The sequence below is a fragment of the Sorex araneus genome, chromosome X, assembly GCF_027595985.1.
Source record: "Sorex araneus isolate mSorAra2 chromosome X, mSorAra2.pri, whole genome shotgun sequence".
Lineage (NCBI taxonomy): Eukaryota > Metazoa > Chordata > Mammalia > Eulipotyphla > Soricidae > Sorex > Sorex araneus.
Window position 1 is genome coordinate 46,486,863 of NC_073313.1, and position 24,607 is coordinate 46,511,469.

Genomic DNA, 24,607 nt, shown 5'->3' on the forward strand with positions numbered 1-24,607 from the left:
CTTTTGACATGGTCCTGGCTGTTTTGCTCCCTGGTACCCCCAATGTCACAGAAGAGTATCCAATAGCCAGAGCGCCACAACTGAAAAGGTGTGAGCATCTGGTGAACATCACAACTAAGAATGTGCGGGCACTGCAGTCAGGAATACAATACCCAATGAGCACTTCAACCAGAATAGGTACAAGCTCCACAATGAAAGGAGTGTGACTCCCAGCAAGCATGTGTACAAACAGCACAATTAAATTGTTTGACCTCCAAAGACCACAATTAAATGTATATCACAACCATCTCAATAAGGGCAATAGTCAAAGAAGAAAGGGACAAGTGTGACCAAAAAATGATCATAGAAGTACCCCTGCTTGCTCATAGATACCTAACACAAGCACAAACCCTATAGTCAGTCTTTATAACACTTGCTTAGCTCGATATCCCACAGCTACTCAGGTACACGATTTCTTCCATCGCTGCAATAATAAACCAACTTGTGCAATGAGGAATTCAAAGTGATCCAAAAGACGAAAATGACACTTTAAAAATTTAATTTTATATTATTCAAAGCACAGAAGTTCACATGGCATGATATAAGTAATCAGCTCACCACAAACCTAACATCAAGGAATAAAAATTTTGTGGTCAGTAGCTTTGATTATAATTATTATATTAGATGGTAAAATATTTTTAAGTGCATACACACCCCATAATATCAACCTCTCTGCTGCCACTTACTATTATAAAATCAATGGGATATAGCAAACAAATTAGACTAACCAGAATCCATTCAGAAATGAAATGAGTGCATAATTGTAGTCTTAACATCCAGATGAAAGTCATATAAAAACATTCAATCAGCTGAGATTTCTAACTACTCTGACTTTATATAAAGGCAGCAAATAAGAAATCACAGTAGTAATAGTAGCATATTATAAACTACTAAGTGCCACAGAACAATTAATATTGAAGCAGTAAGTGCCCAGAGTAATTAGAAAGAACTGCAGGTCAGGAGATTCAGGGCCTGGGCTCAGGTCCAGGGAAAACAAGTTGAATCTGTTCATAGAACACATGAATTTGTTCTCCAAGTATGCTGTTTATAGGTCAGAGAATATTAGAGATCAACTAGCCAAGACCTGCATTAAAGTCATAGAAACTGAGACACAGAGAGACAAGATGACTATTAGCTGATGACAGAAACTGATCCAGAATCAGTGCTTCCAACATTCAGATTCCAATTCTGGCCTCATGCCACAAATGATTCTTCATTTAGAGAGTAAAAATTCTCCTTGTGGAGATTCTGGGTGATGACTAGAACCAAGTGGTGTGAGTGAGTTATGTGTCCACTCGAACTTAAATGGGTTTGCTGAAATAATGTTTTTGAGGGATGAATACCACAGCGGTAAATTTCTTATTTGGCTATTTGCATAAAACTCCACCAATATGAAAATGAGGGAAGGGGGAGCTTAAACATCAGACTGTGTTTCTGAATGAAATATTATTGGCATTTTACATAAAAAATTTTCCCAGTATGGGACTGCCCTGGCCACACTGCAGAATGTAAAATACGTGGGTGGTTCCCAGCTACTTAGCAGCAGCAATACCCCCAGGTCATGCCTTGCCCCAGGGTTAGGTAGTTTTTGTGGTGGTGGTGGTGCTTAGTTTCAGGGCCACAATTAGAGAGGCTCAGGGGTTACTCCTGGCTCTGTACTCAGGATTCACTCTTGGCTTTGCTCACAGTACTATATGGGATGCCAGGAATCAAGCCGCTTGCAAGGTAAACACCCTAAGCACCATACTATCTCTGCAGCCCCAGACAAAAATGTTAAAATGACAAAATGTGACATAAAGATGGTATCAGTGTTACTGATTTTTTTCCTGTTGCTTCGGCTCCAGTGTGGTTCAGCATGGCACAATTGCTGATCTTGCCTGTATTTAAACTTAATTCTTTCCTGCTTCAATATGAATTTTTTGATTGACTTTATTGTTAAGGCTGTTTCATCTAAATATTACTTAGCTTGATTTCATCCCTTTAGGGTTTTGGGGGTTTTGTTGGTTTTTTTGTTTTTTTTTTTTTTTTTGCTTTTTGGGTCACAACCAGCAGTGCTCAGGGGTTACTCCTGGCTCTGCACTCAGGAATTACTCCTGGCGATGCTGGGGGACTATATGGGATGCTGGGGATTGAATCTGGGTCGGCCGCATGCTAAGGCAAAAGCTCAACCAGCTTTACTATAGCTCCAGTCCTTTAGTTTTATGCCAAAGGTCAATATCTCACTCACCTCACCCCAGTCCAGGCCTTTTTGATCTCAGTTACTGTAACAACGCAAAGCACCTCCACTTATTTCCAAAGGCTTCCCTGAAATAAGAACCTCTAAAATAGGGGTTGATGTTTCTTATGAATCACCAAGTCCAGGGAGATGTAGATGACACCGAAATGGTGGTCCCATTACGTCAGCCCAGCCCTAGGTTTCCTTTGGCTCTGCAGTGCTCACACAATGGCTGCTGCACATCCTGAGTTCATGTCCTTGTTCAAGATGGAAAAAGCAAAGAGAAGGAAAATTAGGCCAGCTGAGCTGGACTCTCTTAATGAGATCAGCCATGTTCCAGGTGCCCCTTAATAAACTTTCTAATTGGCCAGGAGTGAGCATGTGGCAAACACCTTTAAGTGAACATATATCCAGTCTGTATAAAACTGGGATTCTGTCCTTAAAAATCAAGGAGACAGTGAATAACGGGAAAACAGTTGGAAATATCTGCCACAGGGCCATGCAGAATCACTATATGCTGGGTTTTTTTAGAGAATGCAAATAACCTCTTTGCAGCTTAGAGTATAATAGTCTGCCAGAGCAAAGCACATTGATGGTTGCTTTAAAGGATTTATGGTGAGACGGAGCCATGGCAGTGGCAAATTCAAGCCCAGTCAACCCCGTGGTATTCTTTGATGTCAGCATAGGCGGCCAGGAGGTGGGCCGCATGAAGATCGAGCTCTTTGCAGACATGGTGCCCAAGATGGCTGAGAACTTTCAGCAGTTCTGCACTGGAGAGTTCTGAAAAGACGGGGTTCCTATTGGATACAAAGGGAGCACCTTCCACAGGGTTATAAAGGATTTCATGATTTTGTTAATGGAGATGGGACTGGAGTTGCCAGTATTTACCGGGGACCATTTGCAGATAAAAATTTTAAACTCCAGGCCTGCTTTCCATGGCAAACAGTGGGCCCAGTACAAATGGCTGCCAGTTCTTCATTACCTGCTCTAAGTGTGATTGGCTGGATGGGAAGCATGTAGTGTCTGGAAAAATCATTGATGGACTTCTAGTGATGAGAAAGATTGAGAACGTTCCCACTGGCCCCAATAATAAGCCCAAGCTGCCTGTGGTCATCTCACAGTGTGGGGAGATGTAGTCCAGAGCATGCAGCGGGAGTGGCACAGGCCATCCTACTCTGAGTGAAGCTCTTGAGCAAAATAACCGGGATTGGCCCGTTTGCTTCCTTGCCTGCTGCTGCCCTGTTTGGTCAAGACACCTTGGAAGTATCACAGATTCAGGACCCAAGATTTTGCTTTCAACTGTAAATAAAGTTTTATTTTGTTAAAAGTAAATAAAGGATTTATGGATAAAAAAAAGGATTTGTGATTAAAAATTGAAATGCTCTCCTAGGCTGGATTCTGAAGAAACAGAGTATGAAATGGGGATTTAGGGGCATGTGAATTATTAAGGGCTCTGTCTTGGCAGAAACTTGGTAAGGGCAGAATGGGAGCAGTAAAGGGAAGGGGAATGAGCCAAGGAAGCGTTCTCACAGCAAGTTCTACTATGCCCTGATACAACAGGCGTAGCACTGTCATCCCATTGGTCATCCATTTGCTCGAGCGGGCACCAGTAATGTCTCCATTGTGAGACTTGTTACTGTTTTTGGCGTATCGAATATGCCACGGGTAGCTTGCGAGGCTCTGCCATGTGGACGAGATACCCTCAGTAGCTTGCTAGGCTCTCCAAGAGGGACAGAGAAATCAAACCTGGGTCAACCGTGTGCAAGGCAAACGCCCTACCTGCTGTGCTATTGTCCCACTCCTAATGAACCTAAATCACAACACAGAATTGCCCAGCCTTGAGGAAGTTCAGCTCTTTGCCCTTGACAAATCAGTCAGCCAAAGGCTGCCCCCTCTTGGAGGGAAGAGGCCAGTGTACCCTCCCCAAGTTTTTCTGTGTGACATCAACCCCATAAGCCAAAAACATAACTCCATAGACAGTTATAGAGTGAGCTGTTTGCCAAATCAGTTGCCACATCTGGGGGATGGGAGTCCCACTCCTAACATGAATCTGGGCAGGCACCAAGAGTACCTACTACAAACATTCATTTGTAAGTACTTTCCAAAGAACTGCCTTTATTTCAACCCTAGATGTGTTGCGATGATTAAAAGCTATTGGAAAAATCAGCATTGAGTTGAAAATGTCTCGTTTTCAAGAAAAATGATTAACAGGTGTTACTCGTTTTGCTGAACCACAAATGTGGAAAGCGTTTTATAATTTGCTTTGGTATTAACTAGGATCCAATCGGCAGTTCACAATCTCATCACTGCACGTAAATATTTCATAGTTTTAGTGTCTCATTTAAAGCTCAATGAATATTTAATTGAAGTTGACCAACAAAATAACTGAAAGAATTATGTTGCATTTAGTCAGGCCTGAAATGAGCAAGCTCTTCATTTTCTCAAGTAGTTTGAAGCTAAAATTATTCCAACTTCATGAAATATTCTACATAATTTTATAAGTAATTAAAGGGCTGCAAAATAGGTTTGAAAGGCACATCTTAAGTACTGAGAAAAACATGAAATAAAATTCTCAACTTTAAACGCAAGAAAAGAGTTTAACATATTGTGGCCTACAGCATTATTAATTCAATAGTGGATTTCTTTAATATTTTGCCAATACCCTCTTTTGGACAGAGAACTGTAAAAAGTATCCTTTATTTTCCCTTGCAAATTAAATATTTCAGAATGAAGATATGAAAACACTTATAAGTTGAATATTAACAGGAAACCATGCATGATCCACCCAAGTAAGTCAATCCAAAAAATTGTTTCTGAACTCTGGATCCAGCACTCAGTCAGGTACTGAAAATAATCAAAAAGAGAAATATTGGCCCACGTTCAAAGTCAAGTTTCCTGGGAAAGAAGCTTCCCTGCAGTCTGTTAGATCTTCATAAGTGTCAGAACTGGGTTTCAAAAAAAAAAAAAATCAGTGCTCTAATTGATAGACACTAATGCAGATGATGGGATGTGTCGCTTCTACAAAATTTGAAAACATTTTCACTGGAACCAAAGTATTGCCAAATAACCCATGTTAAGGATGTTACAAACCACGTAGCAGACTGAGCATACTGAGGTTTGAATTCTTAATATATGGCACTATTACAGAACCTAAATAATCTAACAGCAGACTCTGTTTTGGAGAACAGAACACATGGCTGTCAGTACATGCATATAGCTGACTTCTGGGAAATAACTGGTAACCTTTGGTACTTTTTCATTAATCTTATTCCTTTTTGAAGATATCCAAGTGCATTGCCTTTTTTAATTGTTAATACTCAAGGTACAAATGTCTCTGCACACATATAAAAGACATTCAGATGCCTGTCCAATAATGGCACCTCTTCCTTCATGTCTTCTACTCTTGCCATATGACCCTTTTGGTCCTCAGATATGAGGAACTACAATAAGTATAAAGAAAAGAACAAAGGAACCTCATGCCACATTCAAAATCAAACAAACTTTGACAGTACAGAGGGTAAGGTGCTTGCCTTGCATGATGCTGACCCGGGTTTGATCCTCAGCACCCCATATGGTCCCCCAAGCACCACCAGAAATGATCCCTGAGTGCAGAGCCTGGAGTGAGCTCTAAGCAAACCTAGGTGTGGCCTCCACGGAAAAAAAAAATCAAACAAACTTGGTCAATGCCACCTCACTAAGGAAAAATGTGAGTCCACCACACTATAGCAGGCCAAAATTTACTGTTCAGGGGAGATGAGGGAAAGGAAGAAAGTATTAAATATGAAAGACGTTTGAGAATAGACGTTTGAGACTGGAGAGATAATGCAATGGGTAGGGTGCTTGCCTTGCATGCTGCCAACATAGTGGTGCACAATTAGAATCCCAGCACCCAAGCCCACCAGGAGTGATCCTGGAGCCAGACCCAGGTATTAGCCATGAGCACAGCTACGTGTGACCAAAAAAAAAAAAAATGTGAACATTTGGCATCCAGCAACCAATGTGCTTAGTCAAAACAGGTGCAGGAAATAACTCCTCTTGGTTTAGGATACTGTTAATCTTGAATGTGTGTTCACCAATGAAATTCACTTAACATTTACGTGGATACTAATGTAAATCTAGCAAATCTATTTCATCTAGAAGACATAGCATTTTACAATTATATTTCTCCGACTACCAAGTGACTCACCTGTTTATCAAAAGCTGCCCAGGACGGTGCACAGTAACCATTTCCTCGAGGAAATACAGTATACGGAGGCTTCCCCCTTTGCCCAGGAAAAAACTCTCCACCTATTCCTGGTTTGTCTTCGCTGACCAACATCCTAACATTGTTGCAAAATCCCCAAAGTTGGGATTTGTGAAATCTCTCCTTTGTTATCTGTTGTGAAAACAAGACAAAATAAAGGATCAAGTTACTCTTTAGACTTGCTTGTCTGTTTTACAGGGTAAACCCATTTCCCATTGTTTGTTTTTCCCATTTCAAATGGGTATTTGAGCAGCAAATAATTATGCTTAATACTTATCCATAAAGTTTTGTCACATGCTCACTCAATTAATCTTAACAAATTCAAAACTTTAAAAAGCAATTAAGAATAAACCCAATGCTGTGTGCTACTTCAAACATTTAAAAATAACTATTACCGCAAGTGAACATTTAGAACATTAACTTGCTAATTGGGCTATTCTATTTATTTGCCAAGAATGCAAACAGGGAAAAATAGCCCTCTTCTACTTTAAAGTAAAATTGTAACAGTTTCCCACAGAAGACAAAACATTATTTTCAGCAAAACAGAGGCAACAAAATATTTTCATTAAAATGAATTTAAGAGAAAATTCGCTGGAGCTGTCATTCTCCTCTACTTGCATAACCCTGCCCACCCCCTTACTCAATCCTCTCCCATCAATCCTTTCTGAGTCTTGGCAGAGATAATGTTACCTCACACTGCCAAGAGTGTAGGCCAATGCAGACCGGCATGCACTGCTGGTAGGAATGTCAAGCAGGAGAAGCCTTCTGAGAGTCAGAGCGATAGTGAAATGAGCAGGGCTCTTGCCTTGCAGCCTTGCATGCAGCTGGCCAGCAGTTTGATCCCTAGCACCCCATACGGTCTCCCAAGGTCTCCAAGGGTGACCGCCTACACACAGCGTGAGGAGTAAGCCCTGAGCAACTCCACCAGGTGTGGCCTTAAAGACAAACAACCACTTCCCACCCCCCAAGCCCCCCCCCCCCCGCAAAAAAAAAAGCCTTCTGAGGAGAGACAAGGCAATGCCTAGTTAGCAAAGCAAAAAAAGCACATATGATTTCTGGTCTAGCAAGTCCAGTCAAATATACTTCATCCCAGTGCATAAGGAGCTATGTATGTGTGGGATTATTTCTTTTGAAACATTAGTGTTTATAAGAGTGAAAACCAGGAAATTATATAAATGTCCCATCAGTAGCAGAAAAGATGCCTCAATATGCTCTCTTGTAAAACGGACTCCAATACAGAAGTTCTAAATTACATGTTTCCACATAGACAAGTCTCAAAAATGTCAATACATTAAAGAAACTTGAGCTAAAATAAAAAGACACTCTACTGAATGGGGGAAGATATCCATTCAAAGTATATATAAAACACTCACAAAGCTCAGCAACAAAGGAACCAATGATTCCATCAGAAAATGACAAAGGAAATAGACATTTCCAGGAATACTTGTGGATAGTCAATAAGTATAAGATAACATTGGTTTGTCCTTTCTGTCTTACCACAGGGAGCTTAGGTTTCTTGGGTTACTCCCATCACAGTGCTCCCATTCCTCTGTGTTTATTTGTAACCTCTTTCTTTTGCTGTTAACTTGTAAATATTGCTTATAACTTCTCCTTAAGTCCTCTGCATAGTTAATTCAGAGCAATATCCTTTTTGTATAGACACAGGAAGACAGTTAATGCTATGCTTTTGTAACTTGGGAGTTAATTAACTCCAGATAATATTACCTCCTGGATATCTGTTCTCTTGACCTAAGCCTCAGTTGCCCTTAGTTTCTAGCACCCCAAAAGCAGGGTCCCGACAAGGGACTGGATGGACCCAGGACAAGCAGTGAGCTATCCTGCATCGAAATGGGCCAGGCCAAAGTGCCATAATACTTAACTGTAAAAAACTAAACACGCCAAAGGGCGTGTGTTCACGGGCTCTCTGGGCAGCTCTGTCTCACCGCCCATGTTCAGTGCTCTAATGCTGCTGTGTATGGGCTGGATCGGGGACAGGCGGAAGGAAGAAGGAAGACCAAGCTGGTTGTCAATCTTGCCTGACTCTTGATCTCTTCTCACTCTCAATCCCCCTTTACTCATCTCTCCCATTACTTGTCTCTCTCCACCTTGCCCTCTAGACTACTCACAGTCCAGAAGCAAAATCAACCTAAGAAAGCCCTTCCTGAGGGCCCACCAGGTTCAAAGACAACACTACCTAGGAGCATTCCAAAGCCCTTCCTGACTGCCAGCAGGCAAAATACCTCTTAAGGTTTTTCTCCTTTCCTTAGTCCAAACACTCATTAACATCTTAATACTAGTTATTTTGTATGGACATAGTAAGAAGTACATTGAAGCCTGTAAGGCAGCTCTCCTGGAAACGTCTTGCCACAGACTCACACTACAGCACTCAAGCCAGATTAATCATTCCTAACCCTAGCAGGGTCCAAATCTAGTTAATCACTGTTTGGATCATGATAGCATTTGTCCATGACCAAGCTCTTAACTTACAGTTAAGCATTAGGCACTTTGTCCAGGTCCATCTCGATGCCAGGGTAGCACACAACTCACCCCTTACCCTGGGTCCGTCTCATCCCTGTCCGGACTCTGCTTTGGGGGGTACTAGGAAGTAAGGGCAGCTGAGGCTTAGGTGGAGAGAACAGATGCCCAGGAGGAAAATAACATGCAGAGTCAAATGACTCCCAGGTTACAAAAGCATAGCATTTGCTACAGTTTTCCAATGCCCATACAAAAGGACTTGGCTCTGAATAAACTATGTAAAGGACTCAAGGAGAAGAGATAAACAATATTTACAAGTCAACAGAACACAAAGAAAGAATTTACAAATAAACACAGAGGAATGGGAGCACTGTGATGGGACCAACCCCATAAACCTAAGTTACCTGAGTCTATGTTATCCTACACTGTCATGATCCAAAAAGTAGTAACTAGATTAGGACCCTGCTAGGATTAGGAATGATTAATCTGGTCTGAGCACTATAGTCTGAGATCTATAGGGAGATGTCTCCAGGAGAGCCACTCTACAAGCTTAATGTGTCTCTTTCTATGTCCATACAAAATAAGTAATATTAAGAAGTAGAATTAAGATGTTAATTATTATGTCAATTAAGTTATTGGACTAAGGAGAGGAGAAACATCCCTAGGTGGTATTTCTGCCCTTGAGCCTGGTGGGCAATCAGGAAGGGCCTTTGATATGTTGATTGTCTAACTCCAGTGAGGGAGGGGGGAAGGAGGGAGGAAGAGAGAGAGAGCAGGGCAGCAAGGTGGAATGCTAAGAGACTAGTAAGCAGGACAGAGGGTTAAGAATGTAGGGCAGAATGCAGGAGCAGGTACGTGGAGAGAGGAGAGACCAAGCTGTGAGAGGAGGCATGGAGAGATGAGCGGGAGAGACAGAGGAGACGGGAATGAGGGGCAGTGTGAGACTAGAATGAGGGGCTCAGTGAGACTGGAACAGGTGTGTGGAGAGAATGGAACAAACGGCAACTGATCATCAACCAGGCTGGTGGCCTTGTTTCCTCCTTCATCCACTCATGGCATGGGCCACCCTGGGAGGGGACGTGCCTGAGACCACCAAATGCAGACGGAGGGAGGGAGAGAGAGAGTTTGAGAGAGAAAGAGAGAGAGTACTGCGTAGTGTCCCAAGCCACCCAGAGATTACACAAATAAGCATATGAAAAATCTGTTCAGCATCACTTATTCTCAGGGAAACACAAAACAACAATAAGCATCATCTCACACCAGTGAGAATGGCACATACCAAAAATACTTGGAAATTGCCAGTGTTACTGGAACTGTGGGGTTTTAAAAAAAAAACACCTCATTTACTGCTGGTGGGAATACTCTTGGTTCAGCTTCAGTGGAAAACAATATGGAGACTTCTCAAAAAATGAAATATATATTAAATATAAATATATATTAAATATAAATATATATGTATATATTATATTAAAATATATGAATGAATATATATATATATTTACCTGCCAGGGAAGACACCATGATCACAGAGGTAGGTTTCCCAGGGTGAGGCACTCATAGTAGAAGACTAATATCCATGGCCAGGAGAGGACTGGTCAATGGTTGGAACTAACCACGAGTGTGTGGGGGGGCTAAGTGTAAGATAATATTGGTTTGTCCTTCCTCCCTGGTCCGCAGGGAGCTTGAGCTTGTTGCTTGCTCCCCCAATCTGTCAATTACCTTTGCCTCCTGATCAGACTTTGCTCACTTGTAAATAGTGTTTCTCTTCTCCTTTATGTCCTTTGCATAGTTAGTTACTTCAGAGCAATTACTTTTTGTATGGACACAGGAACACAGTGAAAAAACACAAGCCTGCAACTTGGGAGTTAATTGACTCCAGATAATATTACCTCCTGGACATCTGCTCTCTGACTTAAGCCTCAGTTGCAGATGCCCTTACTTCCTAGGTCCCCAAAAGCAGGGTCAACGAAGGACTGGATGGACCCAGGGCAAGCTATGAGCTATGAGCTACCCTGGCATCGAAATGGGCCTGGCCAGAGTGCCATAATACTTAACTAGAAGTTAAGAGCATAGTCATGGACAAATTTTGTCATGATCTAAAAAATAGTAAATAGATTCGAACCCTGCCAGGGTTAGAAATGATTCATCCAGCCTGAGCACTGTAGTCTGAGTCTGGCAAGATATCTCCAGGAGAGTTGCCCTATAGGCCTAAAAGTGTCTTTTACTGTGTCCATACTGAATGGAAAATATTAGAGAAGAGGCTAGTATGATAATAATAGGTAAGAATGGTCACACTGGACAAGATCTGAGGGTTAAAATTAGGTAAAGGGATATTCTTGATAACATTTCAGTATCAATATTGCAAACCACAATGCACAAAGGAGGGGGAGGGAGAGAGAGAGAGAGAGAGAGAGAGAGAGAGAGAGAGAGAGAGAACACCTGCCATAAAGGAAAGCAGGGGGTGGGGGGTGTATTCAAAAAATAAATATGAAAGGCTGTGGCGGCTCTCTCACCACCTGCATTTGGTGATCTCTGGCTGCCTCCCCCACCCCAGGGAGGCCGATGGCAATAAGCTGACAAAGGAGGGAATGAGGGCCGGCTGGTTAGTTTCAGTTGCAGTTTATTCCAATCTCGTCTATATTCCTCTTCAATAACCCTTTCACAATCCCTTTCATCCTCCTCTTGGATCCTGCTCCTTCATACTTCTCCAATGGATTCCCCTTAATTCTCCCTCTACATTCTACTTCATTCTCCTTCTCCAGATACTCCTTGATTCCCCTCAACCCATTCTTACAGCCTTAGTTATATCCCAAATCATAAAGGGTTAGGGTACAATTGCACATAGGTGTTGTCATACAATCAACAAAAGTAAAATCCCTCAGGGGAAGCTTCTTCCAAGACAAACTCTCATTTAGCAGGATGACCTGCCCAGGAGCGAATTCCATCTATGGGTGTTTCTCCTTTCCTTACTCCAAGAAACATATAAACATTCATAATATTAATCATTTTGTATGGACACAGTAAGAGATAAATTAAGCTTATAGGATGGCTATTCTGGGTGCATCTTGCTATAGATCTCAGACTACAGTTCTCAGGCCAGATTAGTCTTTCCAAATCCTAGAAAGATCCTAATCTAGTCGTTACTTTTTGGATCATGACAGAATTTGTCCATGACCAGCTCTTAACATATAGTTAAGTATTGTGACGCTTTGGCCTGACATGATGCTAGGGTAGCTCACAGCTTGCCCTGGGTCCATCCAGTCCCTCGTCGGAACCCTACTTTTGGGGTGCAAGGAACTAAGGGCAACTAAGGCTTAAGTTGAGAAAGCAGATGCCCAGGAGTGAATATTATTCGGAGTCAATTAACTCCCAAGTTACAAAAGCATAATATTAACTATCTTCCTGTGTCTATACAAATAGGACATTGCTTTAAAGCAAACTATGCAAAGGGACATAAGAGAAGGAGAAAAGCAATATTCCACTTATGAATACAAGTCCAGTGTCCTTAAAAGGATCTGACGTTACAAGTTTACAGAATCTGATAAGGGGGAAAAGGTGATAGAACTATTGGGGAAGCAGAGCACAAAGAAAGAGGTTACAGATAAGCAAAGGAGTGGGAGTGATTCAGGAGCACTGTGACGGGTGTAACCCAATAAACCTAAGCTTCCTTGGCAAGGGAGAAAGGATAAACCAATGTTATCCTACAGGGGTGATGGGAGGGAACCTGTGGACACTGATGCTGGGAAATGTACACTGATAGAGGGATGGATGTTAGAATACTGTATGACTGAAATTCAATCATAAAGAGCTTTAAGGGTCTATCTCACAGTGATTCAATTAAAAAGTTAAAGAAAAGGGAGGCACCGGCCCCTCCTACCGCCGAGATGTGATCCCGGGGACCGCATGCATGTGCGGCCTCTCCGCAGCTGCACAAGCGTGAATCCAGACCCAGCAAAACCTCTTTCGGCGTGGGCAACTCCTCGCAGAATGTCTCCAGCCTGAGAACTAAGCCTCGGCCCTGTGCCCGACCAGGAGGGGAAAGGTATTTCTCTCTCGCCTCTTTCTCTCCGGGGATGAAGGGCGCGGTGGCCGCCATATTAAGACGACCACAGATTGGGTTTTCAAGCCTGCAATTATCTAATATCTGGAATAAATCTCCCTGGACTTCTTGTTAAAGTACAGAAATTCAAAACCGCGCGGCCGCTATTGCGGCCGCGCAACCTTATTTGTCTTCACAGTAGGTCTGAATCTAGTGGGGTACTCCTAACAACAATAGTGAGGTTTGTGTTGAAATATTGAATGTAACCAAAGTAAACAGAATGTAAAATGAAACTTATCAGTTACAAGGTAGGGGGTGGGGGGGCGGGATGGGAGGTGTACCGTGTGGGTTTTTTTTTTTTTTTTGGTGGTGGTTTATGGGCACTGGTGAAGGGATGGTTGTTTCAACATTGTATAACTGAGACCTAAGCCCGAAAGCATTGTAATCTTCCACACGGTGATTTAATAAAATAAAAAAAAATTAAAAAAGAAAAAAAAGAAAAAAAAAAGAAGTCACCTAACATTGTGGGCCTAAGTCAGAACATTAACAAAAAATTAAGTACAGGACCTCCACATGATCCATCAATTCTACTTCTTGTCACGTACCCTGAACACAAAATCAATAATCAGAAAGGATATATACACAACTATGTTCATTGCAGTGCTTAGTTCAATAGTCAAGATATAGAAACAATATAAATGTCCAATGACAGGCAAATAAAAATATTGTGATGTATATATATATATATTTCATTTGTGTGTATATATACACAAAATAGAAATTAAATACTATGCAGCCACAAGGAAAAAATAAAATTATATAGTTTCCAGCAATTTGAAGGGCATAATGCAGAGTATTATAACCCAGAGAGAAGAGAAGCACTAGGCAATCTCACTTGTCTGTGGTGTTGAGGAAAATGAAACTAAGATATAGATAATATCTGCTGATAACAAACCTTGGGGATTAAAATACAAACTGTGGGAAGCAGATTGGCGGGTGAATTAGTACACAGGAAGTGAGTTGGAGGCTTGCAGAGAGGCTGTGGGCACTTCAGTGGTGGTGGTGAGAAAAAAATAGCCATGTATACCAACCATAAATGTCAATATTGTTGCAATCACTTTATCTAAACTACAATACATTTTTTTTCTTAAAGAAATATTTTATTGAACCACCGTGAAAACAAAAAAAATACAAAGCTTTCAGGTTTAAGTCACAGTCAAATACTGATTAAACCACCATCCCTTCACCAGTGCACCCGTTCCACCACCAAGAACCCCAATACACCCCCCTCCCACCCCACCCCCCATCTAAGTGGCTAATGATATTCCCATTATTCTCTATATATATTGAGTACATTTCATATTTCCATACAGAACTCACTATTATTGATTGGAAATTTTCCCCAACAATCAGGCCTGCTGAATAGGCATCATCTAATAATTTCTCTTCATTGGTAAGAGTGAAGACTTTGAGATAGCGGCCGCGCGGTTTTGGGTTTCTAATATTTTAGCTCAGTTCACAATCAAAATGGATGGCTGCAAGAATCCGCTCTGGTGCCAAAATGGGTTAGGAGACCTCAGGATCACAGTCAATAGGCGCGGAGGCTCTGCTTCTCGTGCCGCGGCTCTCGGTTCATCTCTGGGCGGAAGGCGCAGGGGGAACGGCCCCCTCCCAGGACCACCTACAGGCTACGTCACTAAAGAAAGTCCTACCTCCTGGTGGAGGGGTCTTAGAGGGTGGCTCTCACCGCGTGGCTGCTGCCGCTGCCGCCATTTTCACTCAGAAATAAACTACAATACATTTTTAAATAACAAGCCAAATAGAAAAATAGATAGTAGAAAGACAAATAAAATTTTATATATTCTATGTAAACCTTGAAAATACTCAAAACAGACTACCACCCAAGAACAGTAGATACAAGGGCCAGGAAGATTGCTCCACTGTTTGGAAGCCTGCCTCATGAGCTGGGGGGAAAAGGCAGTCAGGATAGAAAGGAACACTGAGTCACTGAGTCAATGATGGTTGGAGGGATCGCACAGGATGGGAGATGTGTGCTGAAAGTAGATAAAGGACCAAATGTTGGGGTTACTTCCCTGTGCTTCTGGTACTCCAATGATTCTTATGTTGTTCCTCTTGAGGTCATCCCCTAGGACTCTGATTGGCCCTAGAGCTATTTTGAGGTCTTTTGCCATTATTTGTTTTTGCCTGTAAGCTTTCTACAGCTCCTAACACCATGCACAAAAGTCAGATCAAAATGGATTAAAGACCTCAACATCAGACCACAATCCATAAAGTACATTGAAGACAAGGTCGGCAAAACCCTCCATGATATCGAAGCTAAAGGCCTCTTCAAAGATGACACGCAACTGACCAACCAAGCGGAAACAGAGATAAACAAAGGGACTATATTAAACTAAGAAGCTTCTGCAACGCAAAAAAGACACAGTGACCAGAATACAAAGACAATCTACAGAATGGGAAAGGATATTCACCCAATACTCATCTGATAAGGAGTTGATATCAAGGGTATATATGGCACTGATTGAACTCTACAAAAAGAAAATATCCCGGGCTGGAGTGATAGCACAGCGGGTAGGGTGTTTGCCTTGCACGCGGCCGACCCGGGTTCAAATCCCAGCATCCCATATGGTCCCCTGAACACCGCCAGGGGTGATTCCTGAGTGCATGAGCCAGGAGTGACCCCTGTGCATTGCTGGGTGTGATCCAAAAAGCAAAAAAAAAAAAGAAAGAAAGAAAGAAAATATCCAACCCCATCAGAAAATGGGGCGAAGAAATGAACAGACTTTCTCAAGTAAGAAATACGAATGGCCAAAAGGCACATGAAAAAATGCTCTTCATCACTAATCATCAGGGAGATGCAGATCAAAACAACTATGAGATACCACCTCACACCGCAGAGACCGGCACACATCCAAAAGAACAAAAGCAACCGGTGTTGGCGTGGATGTAGGGAGAAATGAACCCTCCTACACTGCTGGTGGGAATGCTGACTGGTTTAGCCCTTTTGAAAAACAATATGGATGCTTCTCAAAAAATTAGAAATTGAGTTCCCATTTGACCCAGCAATACCACTTCTGGGAATATATCCTGGAGAGGCAAAAAAGTATAATCAAAATGACATCTGCACTTGTATGTTCATTGTAGCACTGCTTACAATAGCCAAAATCTGGAAAACACTCGAGTGTCTGAGAACAGATGACTGGTTAAAGAAACGTTGGCACATCTACACAATGGAATATTATGCAGCTGTTAGAAAAGATGAAGTCATGAACTTTGCATATAAGTGGACCAACATGGAAAGTATCATACTGTGAAATGAGTCAGAAAGAGAGAGACAGACATAGAAAGATTGCACTCATCTGTGGAATATCAAATAACAGAATGGGAGACTAACACCCAAGAAAAGTAGAAATAAGTACCAGGAGGTTTACTCCTCAGCTTGGGAGCCAGCCTCACATGCTGGGGAAAAGGCAGCTCAGATAGAGAAAGGAAGAACAAGTAAAGTGTGGTTGGAGGCCCCGCTCATGATGGGAGATGCATGCTGAAAGTAGACTATAAATTGAACACAATGACCACTCAACACCTCTAATGCAAACCACAATACCAAAAGGAGAGAGAGAACAAAAGGGAATGCCCTGCCACAGAGGAGGGGTGGGGTGGGGGGGATGGAGTGGGGGAATGGGATATTGGGATCATCTGTGGTGGAGAATGGGCACTGGTGGAGGGATGGGTACTTGAGCATTGTATGACTGAAACACAAGCATGAAAATATGTAAATCTGTAACTGTACCCTCACAGTGATTCACTAATAAAAATAATAAATTTTTTTAAAAATTTTAAAAAAAGGACCAAACGTGATGGCCTCTCAGTATCTGTATTGCAAACCTTAACACCCAAAAGCAGAGAGAGTAAGAGGAAAATTGTCTGCTGTAGGATAACATAGCCTCAGGTAGTTTCGGTTTATTTGGGTTGTTCCCATCACTGTGCTCCCATTCCTCTGTTTATTTGTAACTTCTTTCAGTGTATTCTGTTGACTTGTAAATATTGTTTTTCTCTTCTCCTTGAGTTTTTTGCATAGTTTATTCACAGCCAAGTCCTTTTGTATGGGCACTGGAAGACTTGTAGCAAATGCTATGCTTTTGTGACCTGGGAGTCATTTGACTCTACATGATATTTTCCCCCTGGGCATCTGTTCTCTCGACCTAAAACTCAGCTGCCTTTACTTCTTAGCACCCCCAAAAGCAGGGTCCTGACAAGGGACCCAGGGTAAGTGGTGAGTTATGTGCTACCCTAGCATCAAGATGGGCCTTGACAAAGTGCCTAATGCTTAACTCTAAAAGCTTGGTCATGGACAAATGCTGTCATGATCCAAAAAGTAATAACTAGATTTGGACCCTGCTAGGGTTAGGAATGATTAATCTGGCCTGAGTGCTGTGGTCTGAGTCTGTGGCAAGACGTTCCCTGGAGAGCTGCCCTATAAGCCTCAATGTATCTCTTACTATGTCCATGCAAAATAACTAGTATTAAGATGCTGATGGAGTTCTTGGACTGAGGAAAAGAGAAAAACACCTTAAGAGGTATTTTTGCCTGCAGGCAGTCAGGAAGGGCTTTGGAATAAGTCTAAGTGGTGTTTCCTGTGAACCTGGTGGGCCCTCAGGAAGGGCTTTCTTATGTTGATTTGGCTACCAGACTGGGTGTGGCCCAAAGTTGCAAGGTGGAGAGGGACAAATAAGGGGAAGAGACTAGGGAAGTGGAGAGGAGAATCCAGAGAGTGGGGATGGAGGAATAAGGAGCTAGGAAGGAAGAGATAAGATGGATGAAAGATTGGATAAACAGTAACTAGTCAGCAGCCAGCTTCGTCCTTGTTCCTTTGCCTGCCCAATGCCATCGACCTCCCCAGGGTGGGGGAAGCAGCATGAGACTACCTATATTGGGCGGTGGGAGACATAGAGTACAGTTGCCACCTGCCCCTTTTTGTGATTACACAGTCTGCCACGGAGGCAGTGGGAAGGGGGAAAGTATACAGGGGACACTGGTGGTGGAAATTGTACACTGGTGGGTGTTTGATTATTGTATGACTGAAACTCAAACATGAAAGCTTTGTAACTGTATCTTACGGTGATTCAATTAAAAAACTACTCAAAATACAATATTATCACTGGTAATAAATGCATGGAAATGTTAAACAGAAAATTCAAGATAATATAATGTCTCATATGTATATGAAGCAATAAATAGTAGATAAAATATTATATAAGAAATCCACACATCCCCATCCCCCCTTTCAGGCCTGCATAATAGTAAAATGCTGCAGATTCTGATGTCAGATGTGAAGCTGGGAGGAGAAAGACAGTCACTTTCACCCCATCTGCTTATTCTACCTGGGATCCAGGATTACTGGGTTCTTACTGGGTCCTTGTCTCACCTCGCAGAAAGGAATTTCAGAAGTAGACAAGCAATGAAATAAATATTTTATTTGAAGGTTTTGCAGGTGTGGAGGGGAAGAGAGTTGCGGGAGGGCGGGGGGCGGGGGAGAGGAAAAGTAACTTGTTCAAGAGAGAATGCGGGCATCTCCAAGGACAAAGAGAGCCCGTACACATACCCTGGCATAAGGCAGTAAAGCACAAAAGTACACATCTCAAGAGGGGAGATGCGAGCAACACATGTACTCTGGCACCACATATGTGTTCGGCCACGTGGGTGCAAGCAGCACATGGGCTCTGGCAGCATATATATGGGCCCTTCCTTTGTTCAAGGTGGCTTTTATAGGGTTTCTCCAACCTGCCCCCACGTGGGCTTCTACCTAGGAAAAAGTCCATTGCTAAGCAGGTTACCAGGGGGATTGGGAGTGGTGATGGTCTTTGAAATTCCTTTCCTGGCCTTTTGTTTCTGTAGGAGCTTCTCTGGGTCTGTTGCTCTAGGTAGGTGAAGGTCTTATCAGGCTTTAGTTAAGATTTTCCTGTTTTCTGCAGGGCTGGCTTTTGCCATTGCCTTGGGAGGGGGCCTTCCCTGTCTACCTGCCTACATCAATACCATTGGAGTTCATGCCTTTGCCTGTCTCTTTAGTTATCCATTAGGTCCCAAGTTTGTAACTTAAACTTTAACATTTTCCCTGGATTGTACATAGTCAGGAGAAAAGGTTTTTGCAAATCTTAATGCACTGTTAGGAATTCTAAGAGAAGCACTTTCCTCTCCTCTTGTAGGGAAGGTGCAGGGAAGGACTGAGAAGTTGCATCTGGAAATTTCCCCTGGACAGAAAAACAAGCCCAGTTGGAAGGCTGCGGTTGAAAAGCTAGAAGCAGTGGTCCAAATGATGTACTATAGCCTAGCTCTACCCCTCAGAGACTCCAAAGCCATCAGTTCCCCCCAGTCCCCCACAATTTCTCCTGACACATGTACACACATATGCAGGTAATCACATGTCAGCCCCAAAAACTAGACAGCAAAGCAGATGCTGAGTTTGTTAAAATAAATGGCACAAGAGGTGCCACAAGGGTGTCAGCTTCTACCCTCCTTGAAATTTCTGCACCCTCTGCAACCCTTCCTGGGCCTCCTGGAATGAGGAAGTCCCTTACAAATCTCTCAAACCCAAAACCAGCACTATCACTACCTACTTTAACTTTAAGGAATCTTGGGTCTTATATACTTCCTTAAATATGTCTTTTTTAACTGCACACACAAATGTATGCATTAGAGACTGAACTGTTTGACCAGTAAAGTAACATTCTAAGGGCACAGGCATTGTCAAGACTAATAGGATATAAAAAGTACTGCTTGCTGAAAACTAACAAATTAGATCAGTCCTCAGACATCTGGCATCTTAAACTCAAATTATAGCACCCACAAATCCACAAATCTTTAGGAACAGGGTGAAACAAAAGATTTCACTTACGCTAGCAAACAGGAACAGAAGTCCTGACAAATCATGAAGTTCAAATAAATCCTCAAGCCTCAGTGATGAGGAACTCATATCAATGCTCCATACAATGGCCATGCAACTGAAGCAAGGACTGAAGAAAATACAAACAACTTAAAGACGAACTGATTCAGAGTATTAGAGTCCATACAAATGGAATTGAAGGAGTTAAAAATACAATAACAAATCACAGAAACAGAACTCAACATGCCAAGGGCCATCTCAGTGTCACTGAAGATATAATACTAGCCATCATCAATAATCAAGAGAAAAAAGAAAAGAAAATGAATGGAAGAGAATGTACAATTCTTAATAGATAATAGCAAGAGAAATAATCTAATCATAGCAATACCAAGAGGAGAGGAAAATGGTAAAGGGGAAAATAGTTGGTCAAACAAATAACTGAGAACTTTCCTGGTATCTTAAGAGGCTCCTGCACAGATTCAAAAACCCCAATGAGTTCCAAACAAATTAGTCTCAAACAAAAGAACCCAAGACACATAGTAATCAAAGTGGTAAAATCAAAAGACAAAGACAGACTACTTAAAGCAGCAAGAGAGAATAAAACCCTCTAATATAAGGGAAACAACATATGAATCCCAACAGACTTTTCATGACATCCTACAAGCCAGGAAAGAATGGAATGACATATTCAAAGTTCTGACTGAAAAAAACTTGCCCACTCCCCTGCAAAGCCATCATTTAGACCTGAGGAAGAGATATGAAGCTTTTCAGACAAACAAGAGCTGGCAGAATTCGCAACAAATAATAACAATCCTGCAAAAATTACTGAAAGGCCACTTATGAAAATTACTCTTCCAAAAACAACCCTAATATACTCTCTCTCTTTCACAAACACACACACACACACACAAAACCACAAACAGCAACATAGCCCTTTATGTCAATAATCTCTCTGAATATGAATGGACTAAACTCCCCTAGAAAAAGGTATATATAACATAACTGGATGGATCAGGAAAGAAAATCCATTCATTTGCAGACTACGGGAAGCACAGTTAAATTCTTGGGATAAAAACTGGCTTAGAGTAAAAGCATGGAAAACACCCATACAAGCCAATGGATGAACAAAAAACTCTGGAAAAGCCATACATATATTAGACCAAATTCTATTCAATACAAAGAAAGTAGTTAGAGACAATGATGGACACTACTGATTGGTCAAGGGAGCAATAGATCAAGAAATACTACCATCAACATCATGCATCAAATGAAGGTTCAGCAAAGTTCAACAAGCCTAAAGAACTGGGGTTGCTGGACATATACAGGGCCCTTCATCCCCCAAAACATGAATACCCATTCTTCTCTAACGCACACAAAACATTCTCCAGGATAGATGACATGTTAGGGCACAACTCAATCACACATAAATTTACATACATAGAAACTGTACAAACTACCTTCTCAGAACACAGTGCCATCAAAGTAGAAATTAATCACAGGAAGAAGATGGCAGAAACTTCAACACTTCAAAATTGAACAAAACACTACTAAATAATAACTGGATCAAAGGAAAAAGTCAAGAAAGACATAGAAAGCCTCCTTGAACCTAATGAGAATGAAGACAAAAACTACCAGAATCTGAGACAGAGCAAAATCTGTACCAAGGAGGAAATTCATAGCAATGAAGTTCTACACAAATAAAGAAGAAAAAGCCCAAGTCAACAACCTAAATACACATTTCAGAAATCTGGAGAAGGATCAACAAAGTCCAAAAAGTAGCAGGAGGGAAATAATTAAAAACTAGAGCATAAATCAACAACACAGAAAACAAGAAAGCAATTCAAAGAATCAATGAAACCAGGAACTGGTTCTTTGGGGAAAAAAATAAATAAGATAACCTGTAAAAAACTATGCATGCCGAAGGGCATGTGTTCGCAAACCACTGTGTATGGGCTGGATCGGAATGGCTGTTGGCCAAGGACAGGCGAAGGAAGACCAAGGACCAAGGTGGTTGCTGATTAGTTACCATTTATTCAATCTTCAATCTTCCATCTTTCTCATCTCCTGCACTCCTAGCACTCCTAGCTCCTTTCTCTCTCTGGATCTACCTCAGCAGCCTCTCTCCTCTCTCTCTCTCCCCAGTTTTTCTCTCTCCCTCTTGCCCCTAGGCTACACACAGACAGGTAGCAAAATCAACATAAGAAAGCCCTTCCTGAGGGCCTATCAGGTTCAAAGGAAATACAACCTAGGAGCATTCCAAAGCCCTTCCAGACTGCCAGCAGGCAAAATACCTCTTAAGGTGTTTTTCTCCCTTCCTTAGACCAAACACTCATTAACATCTTAATACTAGTTATTTTTGTATGGACATAGCAAGAGATACATTGAGGCTTGCAAGGTAGCTCTCCTTGAAACATCTTGCCACAGACTCACACTACAGCACTCAGGCCAGATTAATCATTCCTAAACCTAGCAGGGTCCAAATCTAGTTATTTCTTTTTGGATCATGACAGCATTTGTCTATGACCAAGCTTTTAACTTATAGTTAACCATTAGGCGCTTTGGCCAGGCCCATCTCGATGCCAGGGTAGCACACAACTCACCACTTGCCCTGGGTCCGTCCCGTCCCTCATCAGGACCCTGCTTTTGGGGATTCTAGGAAGTAAAGGCAGCTGAGGCTTAGGTTGAGATAACAGATGCCCAGGAGGAAAATCACATGTAGAGTCAAATGACTCCCAGGTTACAAAGCATAGCATTTGCTACAGCCTTCCAGTGCCCATACAAAAGGACTTGGCTCTGAATAAACTATGCAAAGGACTCAAGGAGAAGAGAAAAACAATATTCACAAGTCAACAGAACACAAAGAAAAAAGTTACAAATAAACACAGAGGAATGAGAGCACTGTGATGGGAGTAACCCAATAAACCTAAACTATCTGAGGCTATGTTATCCTACAATAACCTTTAGCTAGACTCAAGAAGGAAAAAAAGGGAAATTTTTCTCTTTTTTTCACTTTTTTTTTAATTGTATCACTGTGAGATAGTTACAAAGCTTTCATGTTTGAGATTCAGTTATACAATGATGGAAAACCCATCCCTCCACCAGTGCACATTTCCCACCACCCATATCCCAGTCCTCACCATGCCTCTATGGCAGACCATTTCCCTAATACTCTCTAATTCTGGGCATTATGTTTTGCTCAAAATTTCCCAGCACTATTCAAGCCTACCTTCCAGAAGCAGAAGCTAGGTAATTTATTTTTCATTGATTATTTTGAATATCATGAGAGCTCTTATGGCCACAATTATAAATGTAAATTTCTAGATTGTAAATGATTAGGTTCCAGAGACATCTCTGTATGGCACTAATCCATTCTGGGATTCAACTGGGAGTCTCTGGGCCAGGGCTATTGGTGTACTAAGATGGAGTCCAGAGGCAAATTGTGAGCATGACAGCCAGTCTGCTGGGCAGGCAGAGACCTGGGGACGGACAGCCCAGGTCTTCTGCCACCATGCGACCTAGGAGATTCAATCCTGGAACCCGCATACCTGGGCCTTGTTTGTGGAAGCTCTTGGTCACTGGGATTCCATCTGGACTAGACAGGGAGACTACACCTGCTCAATCTGGGGTGCCCCAGTGAAATTCACTCAGTATGGGGCTTGGAGAGATCTCCGGTGCTGTGGTGTCTTCCGGGACTTGATGCTGTATCTCTGGGTCAGGGCTCTTGGTCTGCTAAGATCTACATTACAAAATTTTCAGCATATTACATCTTGGTGAGGTCCATCCTGAGATAGTGGAGTCAGACTGGGGGTGTGGTGGTAATTTTGGATTGTGGAAGCAAGTGGCTGCTGGGGGCTCTGCTTGGGTAGGCACAGGTCAACCTGCCCCCCTCTAATTTACCCGTCTGTTCAGACATGCACAGGTCCAAGCTTTTCTGCGGCTTTTGATCTCTATCAAGATTTATATAGGAGTCTCTGAAGGAAGGCTGGCAGTAGAGCTTACAGGGTGTTGCTGGAGTTGGTTTATGGGGGTGACTGCCAGTGCTTCCATGTGTAATGGGAAGTGGGGGGGTAGCCCACCCCAACTTTGAGAAAGCCTGGAGATTTCAGTCACAAAACCTGCATACCAGAATTTTCAGCAGATTATATCTTGGTGAGGTCCCTCCTGAGATGGTAGAGTTGGGCCAGGGATATGGCAGTGATTTTTTATTATGGAAGCAAGCAACTGCTGGGGCTCTGTTGGGTGGGCCACCAGGCCAACCCACCCCCCTCTGATTTACCCGTCTATTCAGCCATTTCCGGGTCCGAGATTAACTGTGGATCTCTTTAGAGATTTATCGATGGGTCTCTGAAATAATGCCAATAAATGAGCTTGCATAGCTGAGCTGGAGGTGGTTTGTGGGTGTGGCTCCCACATACCTAACTTTTGGCCATTTAATTTCTTGGTAAACTTGATCCCAAGTAGTTGGGGTCTGGCCATAGGCACAGCGGCAATTTTGGAGTATCTGGAAGCCTGAAAGCACCATCAGGCTGCTGATGCACTCACCCCGCACATACAGATTGACCTGCTAGCGGCACCATACCCTCAGGGAAAATACACCCTTAATAAAAGGAAAGATAAAAATTATATGATCATATGAATTTATGCAGAGAAAGCCTTTGACAAAATCCAACATCCATTGTTTAAAAAATATTCAAC

General features: G+C 42.2%; 1 protein-coding gene and 1 pseudogene across 4 annotated transcripts in view; one reads left to right on the forward strand and one right to left on the reverse strand.

Moving 5' to 3' along the window:
• Positions 1 to 24,607, reverse strand: part of EFHC2 (EF-hand domain containing 2) — a 259,310-nt gene that overhangs the window by 197,602 nt on the left and 37,101 nt on the right. For all 4 annotated transcript variants that reach the window (XM_055121648.1, XM_055121644.1, XM_055121646.1 and 1 more), the window contains exon 2: positions 6,441 to 6,629. In XM_055121648.1, the coding sequence (XP_054977623.1) occupies positions 6,441 to 6,629 (189 nt within the window). The remainder of the gene's footprint in view (positions 1 to 6,440; positions 6,630 to 24,607) is intronic.
• On the forward strand, positions 2,882 to 3,548 carry LOC101538011 (peptidyl-prolyl cis-trans isomerase H-like; annotated as a pseudogene).